At 41.3% G+C, this 23,500-nt stretch overlaps 1 protein-coding gene and 1 non-coding gene across 2 annotated transcripts; both read right to left on the minus strand.

Annotated features, from left to right (window-relative positions):
• Window positions 1-466: 466 nt before the first annotated feature.
• LOC124040394 (alpha-N-acetylgalactosaminide alpha-2,6-sialyltransferase 1-like) lies at window positions 467-23,500 on the minus strand. Its single transcript, XM_046357545.1, has 9 exons — window positions 23,246-23,500; window positions 21,484-21,844; window positions 21,185-21,350; window positions 15,396-15,555; window positions 4,188-4,326; window positions 2,234-2,337; window positions 1,945-2,028; window positions 1,355-1,454; window positions 467-1,050 (listed from the first exon to the last, which is right to left on the minus strand). The coding sequence occupies exons 1-9, from the start codon at window positions 23,419-23,421 to the stop codon at window positions 838-840; spliced, it is 1,503 nt and encodes a 500-aa protein (XP_046213501.1). The 5' UTR covers window positions 23,422-23,500; the 3' UTR covers window positions 467-837.
• On the minus strand, window positions 1,747-1,875 carry LOC124040538. Its single transcript, XR_006839768.1, has one exon. It is a non-coding gene; the product is annotated as a U6atac minor spliceosomal RNA (small nuclear RNA).

Below are 23,500 nucleotides of genomic sequence, written 5' to 3' on the forward strand. Positions count from 1 at the left end.
GATCAAAAGCAGGAGTTCATACATTTTTTGGAATCGGACATTCGATAGTAGCAAGGCAGGCAGAGGGGGCCAGCTCATCTTCCATGTCCGGGTGTATTCTCACCTGTAGGCAGTGACCAGGTACGTTGTTAGTCAATTCCACAGGTAAAGAACGATGTTGTGGATCAGAAACACTTATACGATTTCTCCCTGATGCTTAGTAGTTCCAAACGACTGTATTTGTGTAAATATTTAGACCTCCGTACAAAGAACATGGACAAAAGTGAGAGACAGAATCAGCGCTTGTACCGTGACAAGCCTCACGGCCACCATTTTCGAAAGACAAGACTTGGAAGACCATTGAAATAGGAAATGGGAACAAAACGTAGTGGCTTTGCCAGCTGCTTCATAATCACAGTGTTTCACACAGTAAAATACTAATCAGTGTGTCTTGAGTCCTTGTACCTCCAGTCTGGCGTCAGTCACTATCAACAATTATTTGAGTTTTATTTTTTTTATTTTTTTTACAAGGATAGTGCACATTAATAATCAACGTTTCAGTGAAAGTGCAGGTTTAGCCAGCCGGCTAATTTTCAACCACAGTCCCTGGGTTGACTATTATGAGTTTAATCCATAACATACAGCATCGAGTCTAGTGACCACCATCAACCCGAGATTCACAAACAGAACACTGGAAATCATGTATATTACAGAAAATAACAATATATCAATTTGCTAACATTGTGTTAACCACACAACTAAATATGAACGTTATTGATCTTACAATTGTTCTTTAGGGTATTTTGTAACAGACACATTTTGATGTATCTTTGTCCACCTCTGCAGACAGACAGGGTTTTATGGTTGTTTTGTTTTGCCCGTCTTTCCCTCTGGGTCCTCCTGTCTCTGATAAAGCCGGATGATCTCGGCGTCATGTAGTTTCTTCCAGGTCTTAATCTCTAGGTTGTAGTCGTGATTAGAGTAGAAGATGACTTTGGTTTTAGAGTTCCTCTCAACATAGTAGTTGGGATATTTATCGTGGTCCTCTGTGATAAATCCATACGCATCCACCTGAGAGGGGAAAGAGGGAGAGAGAAGAGGATCTCCGATGACACCATGTGTCCTATATGTAGACTAGCCCCCAAGTTCAATAAAGAGCTAATGTACCTAATCATTTCTATGGTACACTACCCCATGTTGTGTCTTCTTAAATATAATACATGCCATTTAAGCAGACAACTTTATCCAAACGATTTGCAGCCATGCGTGTGGGTGGTTCCAACTGGAATCGAACCCACATAAGGCCATCAAATAATTCAATGGTGATCACATTAATGTCTCCTTCATTGTGTGTGTTCGTGGGTAACAGACTCACCATGTCACAGGTGTGCAGGGCCAGGAAGAGTGTGAATGCTCCGTTAGTAGGTCTGAATATAGACCACAATGAACTCTTCATCTCCTGGGACCACATGAACCTACAGATGAGGAGCACACGCGCACAGTTTCATTTCAGAAGTCACTTAGAAGCGACTCCTGCACTGCAAGCTCTGAATGTGATCACAGGGTTCTACGTAGCTAGCTTGGCGCTATGACCTTGCTAAGCTAACTTGACTAGTAATTTCTATGGGAAATGCCCCATGTGTGTCTTCTTAAATATAAAATATGCCATTTAGCAGACAACTTTATCCAAAGACATTTACAGTCATGTGTGAATACACTTTTGAATGTGTGGTTCCAGCTGGATTCGAACCCACAATTATCGCGTTGCAAATAGTGTGCTCTACCAACTAAGCCAGAATGGACCACATTCAAGATGCCATGTTGAAGGCCAGTAGACTAGGGCTTTTTCCATCCTTGTCAAGGGGAGTGGTAACCTTCTCTCCTGTCATACAACACCTATTGGACAACAAATTAGGACAAATATTAGCACCCACCAAATTATTATTATTAGACACTTTGCTATACCTTTTGCGGATGTATCTGAGAAAGTCAGGGTGAAGAACATAGAAGCGGGTCTCATCAAACTGTCCTGAGTAGTCCTTCCACGGCCTGCAGATAAGACAGCAGAGACAACACTGAGCAGTGTAGAGGGTGTGTGTGTGTGTGTGTGTGTGTGTGTGTGTGTGTGTGTGTGTGTGTGTGTGTGTGTGTGTGTGTGTGTGTGTGTGTGTGTGTGTGTGTGTGTGTGTGTGTGTGTGTGTGTGTGTGTGTGTGTGTGTGTGTGTGTGAGAGACTATCCACATCACAGGCTTACTGTCTGTTCTTGTAGGGTCCTTTAGAGACTAGTGTCTTCCCAAATAGACCCTGTAGCCACTGGAAATCCCTCAGCCCCTCTGGAATCAGCACATACTTTATACCCTGCACAGAACAGAGACACTAAGCAGTCATCAGAATGTGTGTGTGTGGCTGCATGTGTGAGAACACAATACCATCTGTCGTGACTCTTACAGCCCACATGCAGTCTTATTATATTTTTAAATCATCACTTTGTCTAATAAATCACAGTTTATTTTTATAAAACAAAAAAACAAACATGTATATGATTTAATTCCCTTTGCCTTCTTGGGCCACTGAATTGCTCAGTCCGGCTGTGTGGGCGTAGGTATACAAATGTTTATTTATTTACATACAGCCCTGATTGGGGCCCACCCCCTGCCTGCCTTCTATTCAGGGCAGCATGGCATGATTATCTACAGGGCAGAGGCCCTAACCCGGAAGCCAGGCGCATCAATGTGTCAGAGGAAACACTGTTGAAATGACGACTAATGTCAGCTTGCAGGCCCGCCACAAGGAGTCGTTAGAGCACAATGAGAGAAGGACATCCCGGCAGGTCAAACCTAATCCGGGTGAAGCTGGGCCAATTGTACGCCGCCTCATGGGTCTCCCGGTCACAGTCGGCTATGACACGCCTGGGATTGAACCCGGGCTGCAGTGGCGCCTTAGCACTCATTGCTGAATTTGCGATTTCCAACTTGTTGTGTAATGTTCATGTACAGTGGCCGATGAGCACAGATGCATTTAATCTATAATTTCTCTTCATATGACAAGGATTAAAAGGATTTGCCAGCAGATTGCCGACTTGATGCATGATGTCTAGCTTGCTAGCTAAGATTTTGAAAGTATCAGTCCAATCAAAGCTACTGTAGATAAAACGTGATTTGATGTCATTTTATCTGTGGCCGATGACCTTGAGCCTTCTTGGATGGGCACTTCTAATGTAAGTCTAAGGCAGCACCCAAGGGGCTTGAATTTTCGAGCTCTACCCATAGATTTTGCGGTGACATAGTGTCCCCATGAGTGAGAGAACACTGAGCCAATTACGGCACAACTAGAAAACATTACCAACCCCTACACTCCGTATTTTCCCCTGGCTGCCTCACCACCACAGAAAGCACTGATCTAGGCTGAAATGCAATCATTTTGGAGCTGCCTTACTCAAGAAAGAAAAAAACAGACCATTTGTATGCAGCTTTATTAACTCAATGGTAATAGGTTTTTACATTGTTAGCAAACTGATATGTGACACGTATTGGCTCTGCGCCACCTGCCCTTCAATCATTTATTTAGAATTTATCAGAATACATTTTCCAGAAATATTTTTACGAGCTCCCGTTTATTGTCAATTTGAAATATCATCATTTTTCCATGTCACTATAATGCACTTTAGACTAAATCTCCATCAGAAAGTTTATTCGGGCATCAATCCTCAAGAAGAAGCATTGCAAACCATGAATAGCATGTCCTTTACTTTATAACTCGACATTTACTTCATGAATGGTTGCTGCTGATCGAAGCCAAATCAGATGACTGTCTTCCATCCGAACAATCTCTCTTGCTTTTGGGCGGGGCCACTACCAGAACTAGGATATATGCAAATGAACGTTCATTGATCTATTATAATCAGATCACTTTGTGACTTCATGCAGCGGGGCCAAACACTCTGTGGCAGGCAGCCTAGCGGTTAAGAGTGTTGAGCCAGTAACTGGAAGGTCACTGGTTCGAATCCCCAAAAGGCTCTTACACAAAAAGGGCATTTTCATAATTTCCACAATTTCAGAGTGTTATTTCAAACTCATATAAATCATATAATCAATATAATCAATCATATAGATATCACCAAACTACCAGGACAATCTAGCTTTTTAATGCTCTGGGCCTTTAAAAATGTTGCTGTGGTCTAATACAACAGAAGGACTGTGGTAACCTACCTCGTCATGAGGTGCATTGTGGTAGCCATATTTCTGGAATAGATAAGGAGACTCGGTGATGGCGTGGGCGGTGTGAATGTACACCGACGTTCTATTACCTACGTCCTCCTCATAACCCTTGGTTACGGCACCATTCATCCTAACAGACACAGAGACCGAGACAGACACAGGAAATGGGACAGATACAGCAAGAGAGACAGGGACGGGTACAGAGACGAGGAAAGAGAGAGACAAAGTCATTCATCACTCTTCATGAGCAATCTCCATTACATTATCATGGTCACTGTTATGTACACTCGTCGAAAAAAGGGTGCCAAGTAGATCCATTTAGGGTTCTTCCATTTGTTCCCAGATGAGAACCCTTTTTGATGCTAGGTAGAACACTTTGCAGAGGGTTCTACCTAGAACCCTTTATGAAGGGTTGTTTCTAGAACCCTCCATGAATGATTCTACTAGCCTTATTTGCATATTTTTTTATGACAGTACATTTCATATATCGTAAGAGCTTTCTTTCAGGGCCTAGTTATATTCTAACACAGTGGTAGGAAACTCCTGGTTTACAGGCCACATCAGGACTGAAAGTCACATTTCAAAGCCTTGCAAAGTGATACATAATTCCTATTGAACCCATGAGGCGGGGTTTCAATAGGGGATGTCCTTGTCTCATCGTGATCTAACGACTCCTTGTGGCGGGCCGGGCACCTGCAAGCTGACACATTTCTTGTTAACAAATTATAGTTTTGACAAGTCGGTTAAGACATCTACTTTGTGGATGAAAACAAGTAATTTCTCCAACAATTGTTTACAGACAGATTATTTCTGTGATAATGTTGCGTTAGGAGGTGGGTGAAGGAGTCAGGCGCAGGAGAGCAGAGAAGCGTACTTTCATTGGCAAGTCCACCAACACAGGTATGGCACAATCAAAAAGGTAAAAGGCCCTCGACAACAGATAACCCATACAAACGCACGGAGGAACAAACAAAGCTCCGACAATAACACACTCTTATTAAATCAGTTAAAACAAGAAATAGGGCATAACCTCACAGAGCTATATCACAATAAAATAATAATCCCGCACAAACCTAGGCAGGCAACAAGGTAAATATATACACACAGAAATGAAGGCAAATGAAACCAGGTGTGAAAAGAACCAAAGACAAAACAAACAGAAGAGGAAAAAGGGATCGGTGATGGCTAGTAGACCCAGCGACGCCGACCGCCGAGCGCCGCCCGGAGAGGGAGAGGAACTACCTTCCTCTCGTGACAATTTAACTTATAATTCGGTGTATCACAATTCCAGTGGGTCAGAAGTTTACATACACTAAGTTGACTGTGCCTTTAAACAGCTTGGAAAGTTCCAGAAAATTATGTAATGGCTTTAGAAGCTTCTGATAGGCTAATTGACATCCTTTAAGTCAATTGGAGGTGTACCTGTGGATGTATTTCAAGGCTGACCTTCAAACTCAGTGCCTCTTTGCTTGACATCATGGGAAAATCAAAAGAAATCAGCCAAGTCCTCAGAAAAAAATGGTCTGATGAAACAAAAATAGAACTGTTTGGCCATAATGACCATCGTTATATTTGGAGGAAAAAGGGGGATCCTTGCAAGCCGAAGAACACCATCCCAACCGTGAAGCACAGGGGTGGCAGCCTCATGTTGTGGTGGTGCTTTGCTGCAGGAGGGACTGGTGCACTTCACAAAATAAATGGCATCATGAGAAAAGGAAAATTATGTGGATATATTGAAGCAACATCTCAAGACATCAGTCAGGAAGTTAAAGCTTGATCACAAATGGGTCTTCCAAATGAACAATGACCCCAAGCATACTTCCAAAGTTGTGGCAAATGGCTTAAGGACAACAAAGTCAAGGTATTAGAGTGGCCATCACAAAGCCCTGACCTCAAACCTATAGAAAATCTGTAGGCAGAACTGAAAAAGCGTGTGCGAGCAAGGAGGCCTACAAACCTGACTCATTTACACCAGCTGTCAGGAGGAATGGGCCAAAATTCACGCAATTTATTGTGGGAAGCTTGTGGAAGGCTACCCCGAAACATTTGATCCAAGTTAAACAATTTAAAGGCAATGCTACCAAATACCAATTGAGTGTATGTAAACTTCTGAGCCACTGGGAATGTGATGAAATAAATAAAAGATGAAATAAATCATTCTCTACTAATATTCTGACATTTCACATTCTTAAAATAAAGTGGTGATCCTAACTGACTTAAAACAGGGAATTTTTACTTGGATTAAATGTCAGGAACTGTGAAAAACTGAGTTGAAATGTATTTTGTATTTGGCTAAGGTGTATGTAAACTTACGACTTCTACTGCATAAGCTCAGAGTCGATTCGTCTATTCAGCCCTTTGAACAGGACTTGAACAGGATGACAGAGTTTAGCACACATCCTTTAATAACTCCTACAAAGTCCAACCAGGTGAACCAGAGAGGAACATTACTGTGTGGTTGGTGTTTATTTATTCTTAATACATTGTGTCAGACTACAGTACATACAGAAATGAGGTGTCTCTCTCATATTCTCTATGTGGGTTGCTGAATGAATCCCAATACATGGAACCACACCTTAAGACAATATTGTACAACAAATATTTGATGTTGAAAAAGTCTGCGACACACTGGAGGAGCCAATTATGATGCCAAAGACGTTGTCACAAACAGTACTGAGGAGATCATACATGTACATTGACTATCCTGTTGGTGTTATAATAATTCACCCTGCTTGGACTAAAACCTTACTGGGACAAACACATCCAGTACAGAGCTGGCCAAGAGTAAGGCAGCTTTACCTGGTAAGGTCAAAGGGACAGGGGTAATTCCATGGCAACAGAATTACGCTGAGACTCAGCCTTTCTCACTTTGAAAGGTATACCAACAAAAAAACAATTCATCTCAAAATGTAACTATGCACGAGGACTACTTTTAACCCTTATCACTGAACATTTTACAAAAACCCATTTACAGAAAGAAATATGCAGATACAAAGTTTGGTAACTGAGGTAGATTTTACCCTGCTTCTGTTAGCAAACTTTGCATTTGCACAGTTTTTGCAGTAAACATTTTATTTTAATTTTATTTAGTATGTAAATTGTTCAAAATAGTCATTGTGCATAAGTTGTATGGTTTGTTAACATTTGAAATCCTTTTTAGTTGTTGTTTGGAATACATTTTAAAGTGAAATAATCGAAGTCTCAGCATAATTCTGTTTAACGTGGAATTGACCACAGGTTAAACTCATGGGAGTCTATCTCACACAATCCTGATCCAGAACCAAAAATAGGTTCCAGCCGAAACATCGTTATGGTTGCTGCTGGTTTCAAGATCCATGCGTCAAGACCTTGATGGAGTTTCTGTGAAATCCTCGTGTGTATCTAGCCTGATTTGCAATGCTGTCCGATGCGAAGTGTGCTGTGCATTAGCAGAGGTTCGGACGGAACTCTTCTGACACTTAATTATGAAAAATAAATCGAAGACAAATAAGACTAAGTGATTGTTCAGATGGAAGACAGTGCAAAGACAGCCAGGCATAATGCATAATCTCTCTTGATTTCGGGCGGGACCAGCACCAGAACTAGGAGGATAAAAGCAAATAAACATTCACTGGTCTTTTATAATCAGATCTTTTTATTTTATTTGTGACCGTTATTTAACTAGGCAAGTCAGTTAAGAACAAGTTCTTGTTTACAATGACAGCCTTCACCAGACAAACCCGGACAACACTGGGCCAATTGTGCACCACCCTGCCACGGCTGGTTGTGATATAGCCTGGAATCGAACCAGGGTGTCTGTAGCAGTGCCTTAGACTGCTGCGCAACTCGGGAGCCCACTCAGATCGCCTTGTGACGCTATGTGGTGGGCCAAAAACTCTATCCCTGAAATTCTAGCCATTTCTTTTCTAAACAGCTCTTACACAAAAAGGGCATAATTATAATTTTCACAATTTCAGTTATTTTTGACCTCATATCAATCATATAATCAATCAACCAAGGGGTGCACATTTTTCTTCCCCACTAACACTACACATCTGATTCAAATGATCAAAGCTGGATGATTCCTTGATTATTTGAATCAGCTGTGTAGTGGTAGGGCAAAAAAACTAAATGTGCAACCCTTGCAGTCCGTTTGTGAAACCCCACCATATAGGTACAGTTTTAAATATTCACACACTTATCTTTTTAATCTGATCAGATTACTCAACCCCTGATGTTAACATGTAAACACTAATGCTCAGGCACAATTGAAAAGAATGAACAAGACAATAAAAAAGCTTATTCAGGAAAGGTTCTATGTAGAACCCTTCTTTCCTTCCAAAGAATAGTCAAAGAATCCTTTCTTGAAAAAACAGTTCTCAAAATGAAAAAGGTTCTAGGAAGAACTCGATCCCTCCACAAAGGACCCTTTTGGAACCCGTTTTCTAAGACTGTATGCATTGCACACAGCTATTTTGTCATATTATATTGTTAGTAGAGGTCTATCCTAATTGGCAATATCAGCTTCTGACTGTCGATCCAATATGATTTCACCTACCAATCTACATATAAGCTCATAACCAATCAGTAGCAGTGCGTGTGTAAAATGACTGGGGAAGCCGAGCAAGGAAACAAAAAAAGCGATATTACAACCTGTTGTGAAAATTGAATTGTTTGCTCTAAAACCTGTTAGTTCATATGCCATGTGACCGTGATTTATAGGCCTAAGGCCGAGGCAATGAAAAGACACTGTAGCAGAATAAATTCAACCACACCTTTGTTTCATCACAAAACCGGAGAGCCACTTCTGTCTCGTGAAGTCCACAAAGCATATTGCATGTAACAAACTGTTACTGTAAATGACCTACAGCATGGTCAAGCAAGTTAATGTTTTCAACATTTTTGGACTACTAAACAACTATTGATTTAGAACCACGGAGGTATCACAAAGAAAACGGGAGCTGCCTCCACTATTCCAGCACCATTTCAACATTTCATCATCCTCAAATCACGTATGCCTAGTCTAATACAGTGACAACTAAAATATACCAAAAACAATTTAATCCAATCAATGTAAACTAAATATGTGGCTGTCCGTGGCTCTCTTTTGTAGGTGGGTGCGTTCGTTCGTGCAAGTAGAAACAACATATTGACTCACCCTACTTGTAGAGAAACGCAAGTGCCATCCTCCTCTCTATCATGTTGATGAAATGGTCTATGACTATCATACAGTACACGCTTTTCTTTTTTGTTGTCCTAAACTACCTGGCTAAAATGCTTGCTCGCTAGCCTGTCTTCCTTTCATGAGCAATGTTTGATAGTTAACATTAGCTTTCTACATCGAGCTACATATTGAACTTCCATCCTCTCAGGCCAGGGGCACTGTTGGTTGGATCAGAATCTCTGTTATAATCATCGGCCAGTACAGAGAATTAAGCAAAAGTCCAAATCCCCATCTCCATCCATGGCTCATTTAGAAAAAGGCCATTTTAGCTAGCTAGCTAGCCACCGGAAGACAACAATACAATGAGATGTAACAATTTAAAGTTGTTTCTGTCAATGGTGTATTGCGCTCGATGTGATTTAATTGGTGGGAAGCCAAATCCAAACTGGCTTCCCTTGACACTTTTTGTTGGTGCACCAGGACCAATCACAGTTGAGTTCACTCAGTTTAGCTCAAAGCTGATTGGCTATTATTTTATATATTTTTTTTAATCAAAAGGAGGCCAAATGCTCGCTGGCTTCTCTTGAATTCGAGCTACAGGTGGTAACAATGTCATACTGTTTTGGACTAGACATCAGATAGATGGCCTACACATACAGAGACAGAGGGGCACTGTTTAGCACACTTGGATGATTTCTCCAGTGAGATACATTGAAAGAAAATTATGAAACACAGAGAGACGAAGGATACATAATTGTCTTTTTGTCATTTTTTCCTGGTAAATGTTTTTGTGAAGCCTGGTTTCCCTTGGCATCCATTAATACACAGTGCTTTCGGGAAAGTAGACCCCTTGACTTTTTCCAAATTGTTTTAGGTTACAGCCTTATTATAAAATGTATTAAATCGTTTTATTCTTTCATCAATCAACACACAATACCTCATAATGACAAAGCAAAAACAGTGTATTAGACATTTTTGCAAATTTATTAAAAATAAAAAACTGAAATATTTACATAAGTGTTCAGACCCTTTACTCAGTACTTTGTTGAAGCACATTTGGCAGCGATTACAGCCTCGAGTCTTCTTGGGTATGACGCTACAGGCTAGGCACACCTGTATTTGGGGAGTTTCTCCCATTCTTCTCTGCAGATCCTCTCAAGATCTGACAGGTTGGATGGGGAACATTACTGCACAGCTATTTCCAGGTCTCTCCAGAAATGTTAGATTGGGTTCAAGTCCGGGCTCTGGCTGGGCCACCCAAGGGCATTCAGAGACTTGTCCCAGAGCCATTCCTGCGTTGTCTTGACTGTGTGCTTGGGGTTGTTGTCCTGTTGGAATGTGCTTCGTAGCCTATCATTAAGAGTAACTCTATTGCTCCTGCTGTCTCTAGAGAGTTGAAAATAGCAGGTCTGGGACAGGTAGCCCATGTGTGGGAGGTGGGACAAAGGAGGTATCTAAGGCATATTGAGTTGGACTAGGGGCTCCGCAGTAAAATAAAACAATGATAACTACCCTAAACAACAGTATACAAGGCATATTTACATTAGAGAAACATAAAGCGAGGCATAAAGCAATCATAGGTGTTGATTGGGAGAGCTAGCTAAGACAATGGGTAAGACAACCGGTAAAATGGTGATGAATGGGCAGAGAGGGTCAGTTAACTACACACAGGGCCTGAGTTCGAGGCTGGGGCCGACAGAAACTAAATGGAGTACCGTGATTAATGAAGCAGGCATCAGCTATGTATCCAGGTGATATTAGGGTCCAGTGAACAGCAATAGATGAAACAGGGAAGTCGTTAGTCGTTAATTGTAGATTGTCATTGAAACAGAAAGCCCATAAGGTTACCTTTCAGAATAGCTAAAAAGCTAATGAGCATGTCTCAGCTTAGAATGACAGGGGCGAATTCTAAGACTAACACTGTCAGAGAATTCTATTTTTATTTATTGTCCATAAACCGCCTCAAACGTTGTTTTAAAGAGTTTGGCAGTACATCCAACTGGCAGTACATCCAACTGGACAAACCACGTGAAACCACGCCAGCCCAAGACCTCCACATCCGGCTTCTTGCAAGATGTGGACCAGTCTCTTGCTGAGACCAGACCTGCAGGACCGTCCACCCGGACAGCTGATGAAACTGTGGGTTTGCACAACCGAAGAACTTCAACACAAACCGTCAGAAACCGTCTCAGCGAAGCTCCTCTCTGTGCTCTTCGACCTCCCCAGGGTCTTCACTTCTTTTTTTACGGTTTTGCACTGTAACCGACTTCAGAGAAACGCTCACCTTTGATAGCCACTGGCACGCTGGAGAAGTGTATTGCATTTTATCTATGGAAATTTAAATGCACAGAGAAACCTTGAAGAGATCCAGAAGCCCATTGTCATGGCCGATTGCCAGTGCCTTAAATAGTTTAATAGTAGCTGGCTAGGCTAGTCAAACTAACATTGGCTAGCTTTCAATACATTTGCTAAATGCTAAATGGTCAACGAAGTTACTGTACCTCTTCATACGATCAAGACAGTTCGTACCCCAACTATTTATTTTGTAGGGACACTGTACCCCTGGCAGTTGAGCAAATTTGCAGACATGAATGTTGAAATATACTTTTTATGAGGAAATGTGCGAGAATTGAAGGTGCCAATAAATTATATCGTCATAAGAATCTTTTACCGTCATATATAAAATATCTACCCCTCCCTCGACGGGGATCGATCAACCTCACGTTTTTTCTGCGTGAGCCCACCACCTATAACCCCTGCAAAGTCCAACCAGGTGAACCAGAGAGGAACAGTACTGTGTGGTTGGTGTTTATTTATTCTTAATACATTGTGTCAGACTACAGTACATACAGAAATGAGGTGTCTCTCTCATATTCTCTATGTGGGTTGCTGAATGAATCCCAATACATGGAACCGCACCTTAAGACAATATTGTACAACAAATATTTGATGTTGAAAAAGTCTGCGACACACTGGAGGAGCCAATTATGATGCCAAAGAGTTTGTCACAAACAGTACTGAGGAGATCATACATGTACATTGACTATCCTGTTGGTGTTATAATAATTCACCCTGCTTGGACTAAAACCTTACTGGGACAAACACATCCAGTACAGAGCTGGCCAAGCTTTTCCTGGAAAGGTCAAAGGTAATGGTTCAATTCCATGGTAACGGAATTACGCTGAGGCTGATTTTTCAGTTTAAAATGTACAATGCCTTCAGAAAATATTCATACCCCTTGACTTATTCCACATTTGGTTGTGTCACAGCATGATTTCAAAATGGATTCAATTGATTTTCTTCTCAACCATTTACACACTATACCCCATAATGACAATGTGAAAACATGAAAATTAAATGCAGAAATATCTCATTTACATAAGTATTCACACCCCTGAGTCAATACTTTGTAGAAGCACCTTTGGCAGCGATTACAGCTGTGAGTCTTTCTGGGTCAGTCTCTAAGAGCTGTGAGTCTTTCTGGGTGAGTCTCTAAGAGCTGTGAGTCTTTCTGGGTGAGTCTCTAAGAGCTTTCCACACCTGGATTGTGCAACATTTGCCCATTATTCTTTTCTAAATTCTTTAAGCTCTGTCAGATTGGTTGTTGATCATCACTGTCTTCTTGGTAAACAACTCCAGTGTAGATTTGGACTTGTGTTTTAGGTTATTGTCCTGCTGAAAGGTGAATTCATCTCCCAGTATCTGGGGTAAAGCAGACTGAATCAGGTTTTCCTCTAGGATCTTGCCTCTGCTTAGCTTTCGTCTCTATTTTTTTATCCTGAAAAACTCCCAAGTCGTTATTGATTACAAGCATACCAATAAGATGATGCAGCCACCACTACGCTTTAAAATATGGAGAGTGGTACTCAGTAATGTGTTGTATTGGATTTTCCCTCAGCATAACACTTTGTATTTAGGACAAAAAGTTAATTGCTTTGCAACATCTTTTGCAGTATTATTGTCATGTTTTGTCATTGGTTATCATGTCTTGTCTCTGTGCTTCCCTTCTATTCGTTTCCCTCTGCTGGTCTTATTAGGTTCTTTCCCTCTTTCTATCCCTCTCTTCCTCTCCCTCTCTCCCTCTCTTGCTCTCTCTCCTTATCGTTCCGTTCCTGCTCCCAGCTGTTCCTCATTTACTCTTTTCACACCTGTCCCCTATTTTGCCCTCTGATTAGAGCCACTATTTCTCCCTCTGTTTTCCGCTTCTGTCCTTGTCGGATCCTTGTATGATGTTCGCTGTTCTGTGTCCTTGTCTCGCCCTGTCGTGTTTTATCTTCTTCAGATGCTGCGTATGAGCAGGTGTCTTAGTCTGCTACGGTCGGTGCCTTCCCGAAGCAACCTGCAGTCTATGGTCGAGTCTCCAGTCAGTCCTCGCAACTACGAGTGGATTACAGTTTTTCCTGTTTTGTTTTCTCCTTGATATATATCCAGGATTATTACTTTTGTCATATACTGGATTAAAGACTCTGTTTTCGTTAAGTCGCTTTTGGGTCCTCATTCACCAGCATAACAATTATTTTAGTGGCTTGTTGCAAACAGGATGCATGTTTTGGAATATTTTTATTCTGTACAGGCTTCATTCTTTTTACTCTGTCAATTATGTTATTTTTGTAGAGTAACTACAATGTTGTTGATCCATACTTAGTTTTCTCCTATCACAGCCATTAAACTCTGTAACTGTTGTCAAGTCTCCATTGGTCTCATGGTGAAATCCCTGAGGATTTTCATTCCTCCTCAGCAACTGAGTTAGGAAGGACACCTGTATATGTGTAGTGACTGGGTGTATTGATACACCATCCAAAGAGTAATTAATAAGTTCACCATTTTCAAAGGGATATTCAATGTCTGCTCGGCCCAGAGGAGCGGTGCTGGGTTTCTGTGGTGGACATCTAGGACGCTTCGCTGACCAGGGATTTTCACCAGGGAGGGTCTACGTCACCAGCTTTCTATGCTTCACTGAACGGGATTCATTATCATCAACCCCAGACTGTCTTGTCTGATTACACACACCTTGTTCCCATTTCCCCTATTAGTATGTTATATATGTGCCCTCTGTTCCCTCTGTCTTTGTCGGTTATTGTTCCCATGTCCGTTGGTGGTGTGAGCACCTATGCGTTGGTGCAGCTGTTATGCTGCGTGCTACATATATTATTACGGGTATTGTCCCGTGTCGTTCACCGAGGTTTACCCTCGCTCTTTTGTTTGGGTACAGCCCAGTGTTTTTGTATACATGTTTGTTTTGGGTGTATTAAAAAAAGACTTATTGTGTATTCCTGCGCCTGTCTCCAAATCCTTTATACCAGCGTGACAGGCAAGGAATGTGGATACTTTCTGAAGGCACAAACAAAAACCATTGATTTCAAAGTTGAACAAACTATTCAACTACTCAACTGCTTTTACCAATTTCAAATGAACATTTGAACAGACTCTTCAACTCTATTCACAAGGAATGCTTTTACCAATTTCAAATGAACATTTGAACAGACTCTTCAACTCTATTCACAAGGAATGCTTTTACCAATTTCAAATGAACATTTGAACAGACTCTTCAACTCTATTCACAAGGAATGCTTTTACCAATTTCAAATGAACATTTGAACAAAAACACATTTACACGAAGAACTGTGCAGATACAACTTTTGGTAACAGAATAAAACTGAGGGAGATTTTGCACAGTTTTTGCAGTAAATTATTATTTATTTATTTGCTGTGTAAATTGGTCAAAGCAGTCGTTGTGCATAGAGTTGTATGGTTTGTTCAACTTTGAAATCAATAGCTTTTTTTTGGCATACATTTTAAAGCGAAAAATTGGACACTCAAAATTACATTACCATGGAATTGACCACAGGTTAAACTCATAGGAATCTGTCTCACACATTCTGGAACCAGAACCAAATATAGGTTCCAGCTGAAACATTGAAAAATCGACTTTGGTCTCTATGGGACTCCCTGCCTTAATAAAGGTTCAATAAAATTTCCTGATCATTGTGATGCACAGATGCATGCAGTCATAGGAATATGCACAGGCGCACGCACACAAACACACACACACTGACCGGAACACGTAGTCATGGGCATCGATCTCCTTCCCCATCCGAGAGCCATTGAGGATTCCTCCGTTGGCCACCACAGCACAGCGAATACACTTGAGGTTCCCCCGCGGCAGGAGCAGGGCCTCTCTTGGCTTGGGGATCAGGTTCACCACTGCCTTTATTTCTGTAACCAACCACACACAGTATGTTTTACTTGTCTGTGTCTTTGGGATTCCATAAAGCAAGCATCACTTGACTTGGCACCAGTCAATGGTAGAAGTATCAGGAAGTACTGTACTACTACACATTGTAACAACACAAAAACAGGCCAAGTAGACCTTTTTTTTAAATATATTTTCGCAGTGGACTTCCTCCGGGAGATTCTAAATTGGTTTTGCTAATTCCTCAGTCCTCTCCTCGCAAACTTTTTTAAAATGGTAATGACGGTCATCCAATATGCTGTAATAGAAATAATGCTCCAAATAAATCAATCACCCCCCCATCTTAAATGGTATCGACCACCACTGTAATACACAAATAATCCCCCCCAAACAAGAAAAATAATTGAAGAAATCAATAAATTAAGAAATATCAGAACGATAAATTTCAATGTCTGAATTCAGAATATAAATGTGTGGTGTATATTGACAGTATGGACAATATATAAGTAGGAAATACGTATGTACAGCAATAGATACATAGGAATCAGCTATGTACAGAATTTTATTTATTTAAATGTATTTATTTAACCTTTATTTAACCAGGAAAGGCTCACTGAAATGTGAAATCTCTTTTTCAAGAGCGTCCTGGCCAAGATAGGCAGCACCAAGTCATGAGTAAAAACTAGTAATCTAGTAAAAACCCATAGAATTCACAAGAGTATAACAAAATCATAAAACAGCACATTAAAAACCATTGACAGGTCAGGGAATCAGTCTCAAAATATTTAATCAGTGATTTAAAAACACCAATTGGGACAAGGACTTCCAGTTTTAAAGTATTTTGTAATACGTTCCAAGACGATGGCTCAGAGTATATAAAAGCCCTTTTACCAAATTCAGTTCAGACATTTGGAACAGTTAACAGGATAAAGTCCTGCGAACGAAGAGAGTACCCACCACATTTCTGAACAATAAAAATGCCCAAATAAAATGGTAGTAAACACAAGAATACAGTATGTACAGCAGTAGTTATGTAGGGTGATCTATGTCCAGAATACAGTATGTACAGCAGTAGTTATGTAGGGTGATCTATGTCCAGAATACAGTATGTACAGCAGTAGTTATGTAGGGTGAACTATGTCCAGAATACAGTATGTACAGCAGTAGTTATGTAGGGTGATCTATGTCCAGAATAGAGTATGTACAGCAGTAGTTATGTAGGGTGAGCTATGTCCAGAATACAGTATGTACAGCAGTAGTTATGTAGGGTGAGCTATGTCCAGAATACAGTATGTACAGCAGTAGTTATGTAGGGTCATCTATGTCCAGAATACAGTATGTACAGCAGTAGTTATGGAGGGTGATCTATGTCCAGAATACAGTATGTACAGCAGTAGTTATGTAGGGTGAGCTATGTCCAGAATACAGTATGTACAGCAGTAGTTATGTAGGGTGATCTATGTCCAGAATACAGTATGTACAGCAGTAGTTATGTAGGGTGATCTATGTCCAGAATACAGTATGTACAGCAGTAGTTATGTAGGGTGAGCTATGTCCAGAATACAGTATGTACAGCAGTAGTTATGTAGGGTGAGCTATGTCCAGAATTCAGTATGTACTGCAGTAGTTATGTAGGGTGAGCTATGTCCAGAATACAGTATGTACAGCAATAGTTATGTAGGGTGAGCTATGTCCACAATAGAGTATGTACAGCAGTAGTTATGTAGGGTGAGCTATGTCCAGAATACAGTATGTACAGCAGTAGTTATGTAGGGTGAGCTATGTCCAGAATACAGTATGTACAGCAGTAGTTATGTAGGGTGAGCTATGTCCAGAATACAGTATGCACATATAAATTGTGTAATCAAAGATCTTATTTTCTCAGAGATCAAATTACATTTCAACAGAATAATGCCGATCTTATCTGTTTTCTAACTACATAAATGATTTAAAAACAATAAACATTATACAAACATTTTTAGTGACCAGTGTTCAATGACTCAATGTACATAGGGCAGCAGTCTCTAAGGTTCAGGGTAGAGTAGCGGGTGATAGCCGGCTAGAGACTGTCACGGCTGACTGAAGGACTGGACCAAGGTGCAGCATGGTAAGCGTACATTTCCTCTTTATTCAAAAAACGACGCCGACAAAATGAAGAACAAAAACCAAACCGTGAAGCTTTGGGCTATGTGCCCTGAACGAAGACAAAGTTAACTTCCCACAAAACAGGTGGGGGGAAAGGGTACCTAACGATAGACAGCTGCCTCTGATTGAGAACCACACCCGGCCAAACACATAGAAATAGAAAATCGTAGAACATAGAACATAGAACATAGACTGCCCACCCAAATCACACCCTGACCAAACCAAAATAGAGACATACATCGTTCTCTACGGTCAGGGCGTGATAGTATCCCCCCCTAAAGGTGCGGACTCCGGCCGCAAAACCTGAACCTATAGTGGAGGGTCTGGGTGGACATTTCTCCACAGTGGTGGCTCTGGCGAGGGTCGTAACCCCGCTCCACCTCTGGCTCTGCCCACTTAGGTGGCGCCTCTAGAGCAGGGACCCTTGCCGCCGACCCCAGAGCGGGGACCCTCGCCGCCGACCCTGGACTGGGGACCCTCGTAGTGGGCCCCGGACAGGAGGGAGACTCTGGCAGCTCCGGACAGGAGGGAGACTCTGGCAGCTCCGGACAGGAGGGAGACTCTGGCAGCTCCGGACAGGAGGGAGACTCTGGCAGCTCCGGACAGGAGGGAGACTCTGGCAGCTCCGGACAGGAGGGAGACTCTGGCAGCTCCGGACAGGAGGCAGGCACAGGATTCACCGGGCTGGGGAGACATACAGGAGACCTGGCTCTGGGAGCAGGCACAGGACTCACGGGCTGGGGAGACATCCAGGAGGCCTCTTCCTTGGCCGAGGCACCGGATACACTGGGCCGTGGAGGCGCACGGGTGGTCTCGAGCGCAGAGTTGCGCCACCCGTTCTGGCTGGATGCAAGCTACCACCCGGCAAATGCGGGACGCTGGCACCGAGCACTCCGACCTGTGAATGCTCCGCCTCGACACCGTGAGCATCACCCCATAGCAAGGGGCCTGACCAGTCCCATGCTCTCCACGGTAAGCACAGGGAGTTGATATCCACCATACTATCCACCAAAAAATGATATCCACCATACTAGGCCGAACACAAAAACCAACATAGAAAAACAAACATAGACTGCCCACCCCAACTCACGCCCTGACCATACTAAACCAAACAATAAAATAACAAAACTATGGTCAGAACGTGACAATGGTGCTATAGAGAACCATTAACAAAAAGGTTCTATATAGCACCAAAAAGGGTTCCACTATGGTTTCAACCATTGACTGTAAAAGAAAATGGAGCCATTGATGACATCACCCCATTGTTTCCTATGTGAAGTCTGTGGCACATTTGTAGATCAGGAAGTGTGAAGTGTCGTTTCAGCGGGTTGCCATCTTGCTTCATGGATGAGTTTTTGGAAACATTGCATGCCCAGTTTGAGATACTCTCGGAAGTGACTTTGCAGGCTAGCACAGTGTTTCATTAGCTCATTGAGTATCTCTGTCACGGTTCATGAATCCACTGCCTCGCTCTCTCAATCTCAAGTTGAAAGCCATTAGCAACGAAATGATCGTTATAACTTCTTCTGTGTGTGATTTAAAAATAACCATCTCAAGGACATGGTGTAATAGAAGTAATTATCGGTACCATGATTGTCCTCAAAACATTTTTTATTTATACAATGATTGACCACTAAGTTTGCTATTTTCTCATTCACTATAATGGGGGATCCGGTTTTCTGAAAACAATGCCTGCACTAGACACAGGAACTTCCTCAATGAGCGGGGACAGTCATTCTCCCCTGGTTACAACCATTTTTGGTTCTTTATAGAACCTTTTGAATAACTTTTAAAAAATCATTGTAATTAGCTGTATTACATTGTTAAAATTCCATAGGTGTTACTATTGTGCTAATTCCCAAATTGAATCCGGTGTATATCTCTGGAACAGCTGGGGGTCCCTGAGGAGAGAATTGAGTACCACTGATTTTAGTAACCTAACGTAGCAGCCATAAAAGAAACGCCTGAAGCTAGATCTCTTACATACATACTGGTCTTGATAGGAGGAAAAACAACTGTCGGGGGAGGTTCTCTTCTGCACTGTTCAACCAATCCAGTAAATGTGGAGGAGGAGTTAAGATGGAGCGTCACCTTGTTAACGTCCAAAAGCCGAAGTCTGGTCACAGGCTCTCTTTCCATTTTTGCTGAAAACCGGAACATCAGGTTGTTGGGGATTTTTGTAAGAGGCTACTGATTTAGTAAACAGTTCTCAATTGACACAACGCCTTACGTGAGTCTTTAAATAGATACTGCTATTGGGCCTAATTATATTTAAGATATATTGACATAACAGAACAAATTAGATCAACTGGGATGACACTCTCGCTTGTCACGCTATCAAAGAAGAGCAAACCACGCCCCAAAATATTTGAATGAGTGGGCGCACCTACATTTTAATTATCACTAAAAGATTAAATAACCCTTTTCTGACTTGTAAAGAACCACTGAAGGGCTCGAAGGGTTCTTTGAGTCATTATGGTTCCATATAGAACCAACGAATTGACACTCTCCTCAATCACTTCACACTGAGGAGAGAGGATGGAGTAGTTGAGCAGAGGACAGTCTTTTGGCCAAATGAGAGTCTCCCAATAAGCCTCCATTTGCGTATACCTTGGTTTGAGAAAACAACTGCTAATTGAATGATTGACTCATTGTTCTCATTGACATTTCCTTTAAATCCTGTCTTTTCCATGTTTGAAAGTGCAGCTAAGAGGGAAGTTTGCCATGTAGCTGTGGTCTAACGTTGTAAATTGCTGACTTAATTTTGAGATCATTAAAGAAATTAAAAATAAATGTAATATTGAGAAGTAAAATGACTGTTTAGTTAGTGCTTCCCTCAACCATGCACCAGAATCTGTGTTTTGTTTTGCTTGATTAAATCATTGCGTTACCTTTGTCCTCCTTTTTGGCCAGTCTCAAAATAAAACCTCAGTAATTCAATTTGCATTGACTCTTGTGAAGTTGATGCATGTGTGGGAATTCATTATTCTGCCACTCAAACCGTTTGTAATGTGTGTTTGTTCCTAATGCTCTTATTTAAACATGGGGTAGCTGAGTATGGCAGTGAGACACAAATGCCACTTGCTTTCTCACTTCTCTTGCTGTTTCTTGATTTATGCCATGTTCCTGATATTGCACACCCTTAGCCAATGTAGACCCGCCCTCTTTAATCGTCTGTTACTGTGTACTAAAGGATGAAAGTTTGTCATTGTGTCAAAAGTCTACATGGATGAAGAGGGAGTTGGCCATACGAGCTGCGCTGCCTGCCAAGGGATTTTTTAAAATGGTTTTGATTCAACCTTTATTTAACTAGGCAAGTCAGTTAAGAACAAATTCTTATTTACAATGACGGTCTACACCGGCCAAACCCGGACGACGCGGGTCAATTGTGCGCTGCCCTATGGGACTCCCAATCACGGCCGGTTGTGATACAGCCTGGATAGCCATACTCCTGGACACACACACACACACACTTGCGTGCGCATGCTCACACTCACACTCACACACCTGTGTAGTTTGTGTATTCCATGAAGCCAAAGGGGTTATTGAAGTGAGCTAGCCTGTTCCACTCTGGCACGTTGAGTAGTTCATCGTGGAGGTACAACTGGACATCTGGTATAAAGGCCTGCTGGAAGCCTGGGTCCTTGGAGTTCCGCAGAGACTGGGGACAGGCCTGGCACACACACACACCACACACACCACACACACACACACACGCACACACACACACACATAGAGCTTATTTGGGATGTTTGTTAATATTTGCAAATCCTTGACCAGTGACCAGTCTAAAAACATAGGCTTACCGTCTGTCTCGTTTGCTTGTCCCGGATGTAAACATCCTCAAAATCCCAGTCGGGATATTGCTCGAAGTCCTTTTTTTGCAGGGGGAGCATAGGGGTCTCCTTGTGTGCAGACCTGGGTCCACCTGTTAATCCATTTGTCTGTTTTACAGTCTGCTTTAAAGTTGTTGGGTCAGTCGTCACGGAATTACTTTTTTCTTTGGTTGTGATTGCTGTGAAGTTACCAGCTGCAGTTTTCCTAGTTATATTAATATTTAAGTCCACATTGGAGGCATAGTGGAAGTTTTTCAACCATGCGGGCAAGCCCCACTTTTTAGATGTGTCATAGACAGCCACAATGTTTCCATCACCGTAGAAACGGATCCTGGACCCAAGAATGAGAGAAATACACAATGTGTGTTAATGGATTATTTAAATATGTCCTTAATAACTTTTGATTGATTGATTTGAGAGTGGTAAAAAGCCTATACTTCATGAATGTGCCAAAAACATCTGTAGTATTTTTACTATAGGATATGCCGTCCCCTAGGAAGTAGCTGTAGTTTTAGAAAATGGCTGAATAAAAAAATAATAGATGACATCATAGGGGGTTTTCTTATCTTTTTTTAAATACATAACATCTTGTTCTTTTTTCTCTCACTTATACAGACACCTATACATCCAGCACCATACCAGTGTCTGTATAAGTGTGGGGGAAAAAACAAGGATGTTCTGCATTTAAAAAAAGATAAGAAAACCCCATATGATGTCATCTATCATTTTTAATATGATGTCAAAAAGTGGTGAAGTGTCCCTTTTAACTGGCCAATTTCAACAAGTTACAGACTATGAGGCAAAGCCTAAATTCCACTGAAGTGTAATTTTCACTTAGTTATGCATTGATAAAAAAAATGTTTTGACATAAGTGGAATCTAGGATTTGACCCTATAGGATTCAGACACACAATAATTACAAACAGAAAAACAGCACTTTAGTGTTCTTTTATTTGTTTAAAAATATATATATTTTCAGATAAAAACCAATTTCCCTTTCGCTTCACAATTCCACCACTTTTCAATAATCAGAGCTTTTGGAGCATTTTGATTAAAAGTGATTATTATCCGTTTCCATAAAAACATTACACCACTGTCTTTATTACTATGTAAGTAAGTATAAATGTAATAACAGTGAAACAAGTATTGTAATTAATCATTTTAAAACTAAGTACATGGCAAGGTTAGGGTTACTGCAATTAGCTTACGGTGCAATCCCTTAAGACAAAGATATTGCAGTTAGAGTGCAATATAACTGCATAATGCTCAAAATACGCATCCAAAATAACCCTTTTTTTATACAGTCATTTTGCCGTTTGACTGTAGTTACAGTGAATTATAACTACAAGGCAGTTATTCTGCAATTACCTTGTCCAAAATTCCACTGTCCACTGCAGTCACTGAACTTTTACTGCAGTTTCAAAACTGCAATCTTTTTTTGTATGGGATTACAGTGTAAAACGGAATAGTGTGTGAATAACTACATGTAATTACACTGTAATTACTGCACTGTAATGTAAACTGTTTTCTTAACTTGTATTTGGGTCAAATACCTGCAATGGGCAACAAATACAACAATTGCAACAATAAAAAAATATATTTTGGAGTTTCAGTTTTTTATTCTTGTTGTGAATGTTCCCCACAGTTAAAAAAAAATACTAACGGCTGAATACCGTCCTTTGACTAACTCAACAAGTCAAATATGTTGCCATTTGTTGGTGCAGAATACATACCGGATGCTGTCTTCAGAGATGTGTCCATACAGAAGCACATAGATCAGTGCGCACATGAAAACCACCAGCGCCAAGGGCATAACTCTCCGTAGTCGGGCTGTCATTTCCAAGAGAGAGAAAGAGGATCTACCTAGGTACACTGAAAATGGACTATAGCAATATATTGAAAGAAGCATTTGGTCGTGGTGGGATGCGCTGAACTTTTTTGCGCTGATCTGTTTTGCCTCTCTCTTGCCCTCTTGGCCACTTGCCAGG

Source organism: Oncorhynchus gorbuscha, linkage group LG07 (assembly GCF_021184085.1).
Source record: "Oncorhynchus gorbuscha isolate QuinsamMale2020 ecotype Even-year linkage group LG07, OgorEven_v1.0, whole genome shotgun sequence".
NCBI lineage: Eukaryota > Metazoa > Chordata > Actinopteri > Salmoniformes > Salmonidae > Oncorhynchus > Oncorhynchus gorbuscha.

What these genes read in the sequence shown, in the direction of transcription:
- LOC124040394 (XM_046357545.1), bottom strand. Translation starts at nt 23,421, where the DNA reads ATGCTTCTTTCAATATATTGCTATAGTCCATTTTCAGTGTACCTAGGT. An exon ending in ACAATGCACCTCATGACGAG is followed by an intron (nt 2,338 to 4,187) that starts GTAGGTTACCAC and finishes TGTTCTGTGCAG; the next exon opens with GGTATAAAGTATGTGCTGAT. An exon ending in CCCTGCACACCTGTGACATG is followed by an intron (nt 1,051 to 1,354) that starts GTGAGTCTGTTA and finishes TTCCCCTCTCAG; the next exon opens with GTGGATGCGTATGGATTTAT.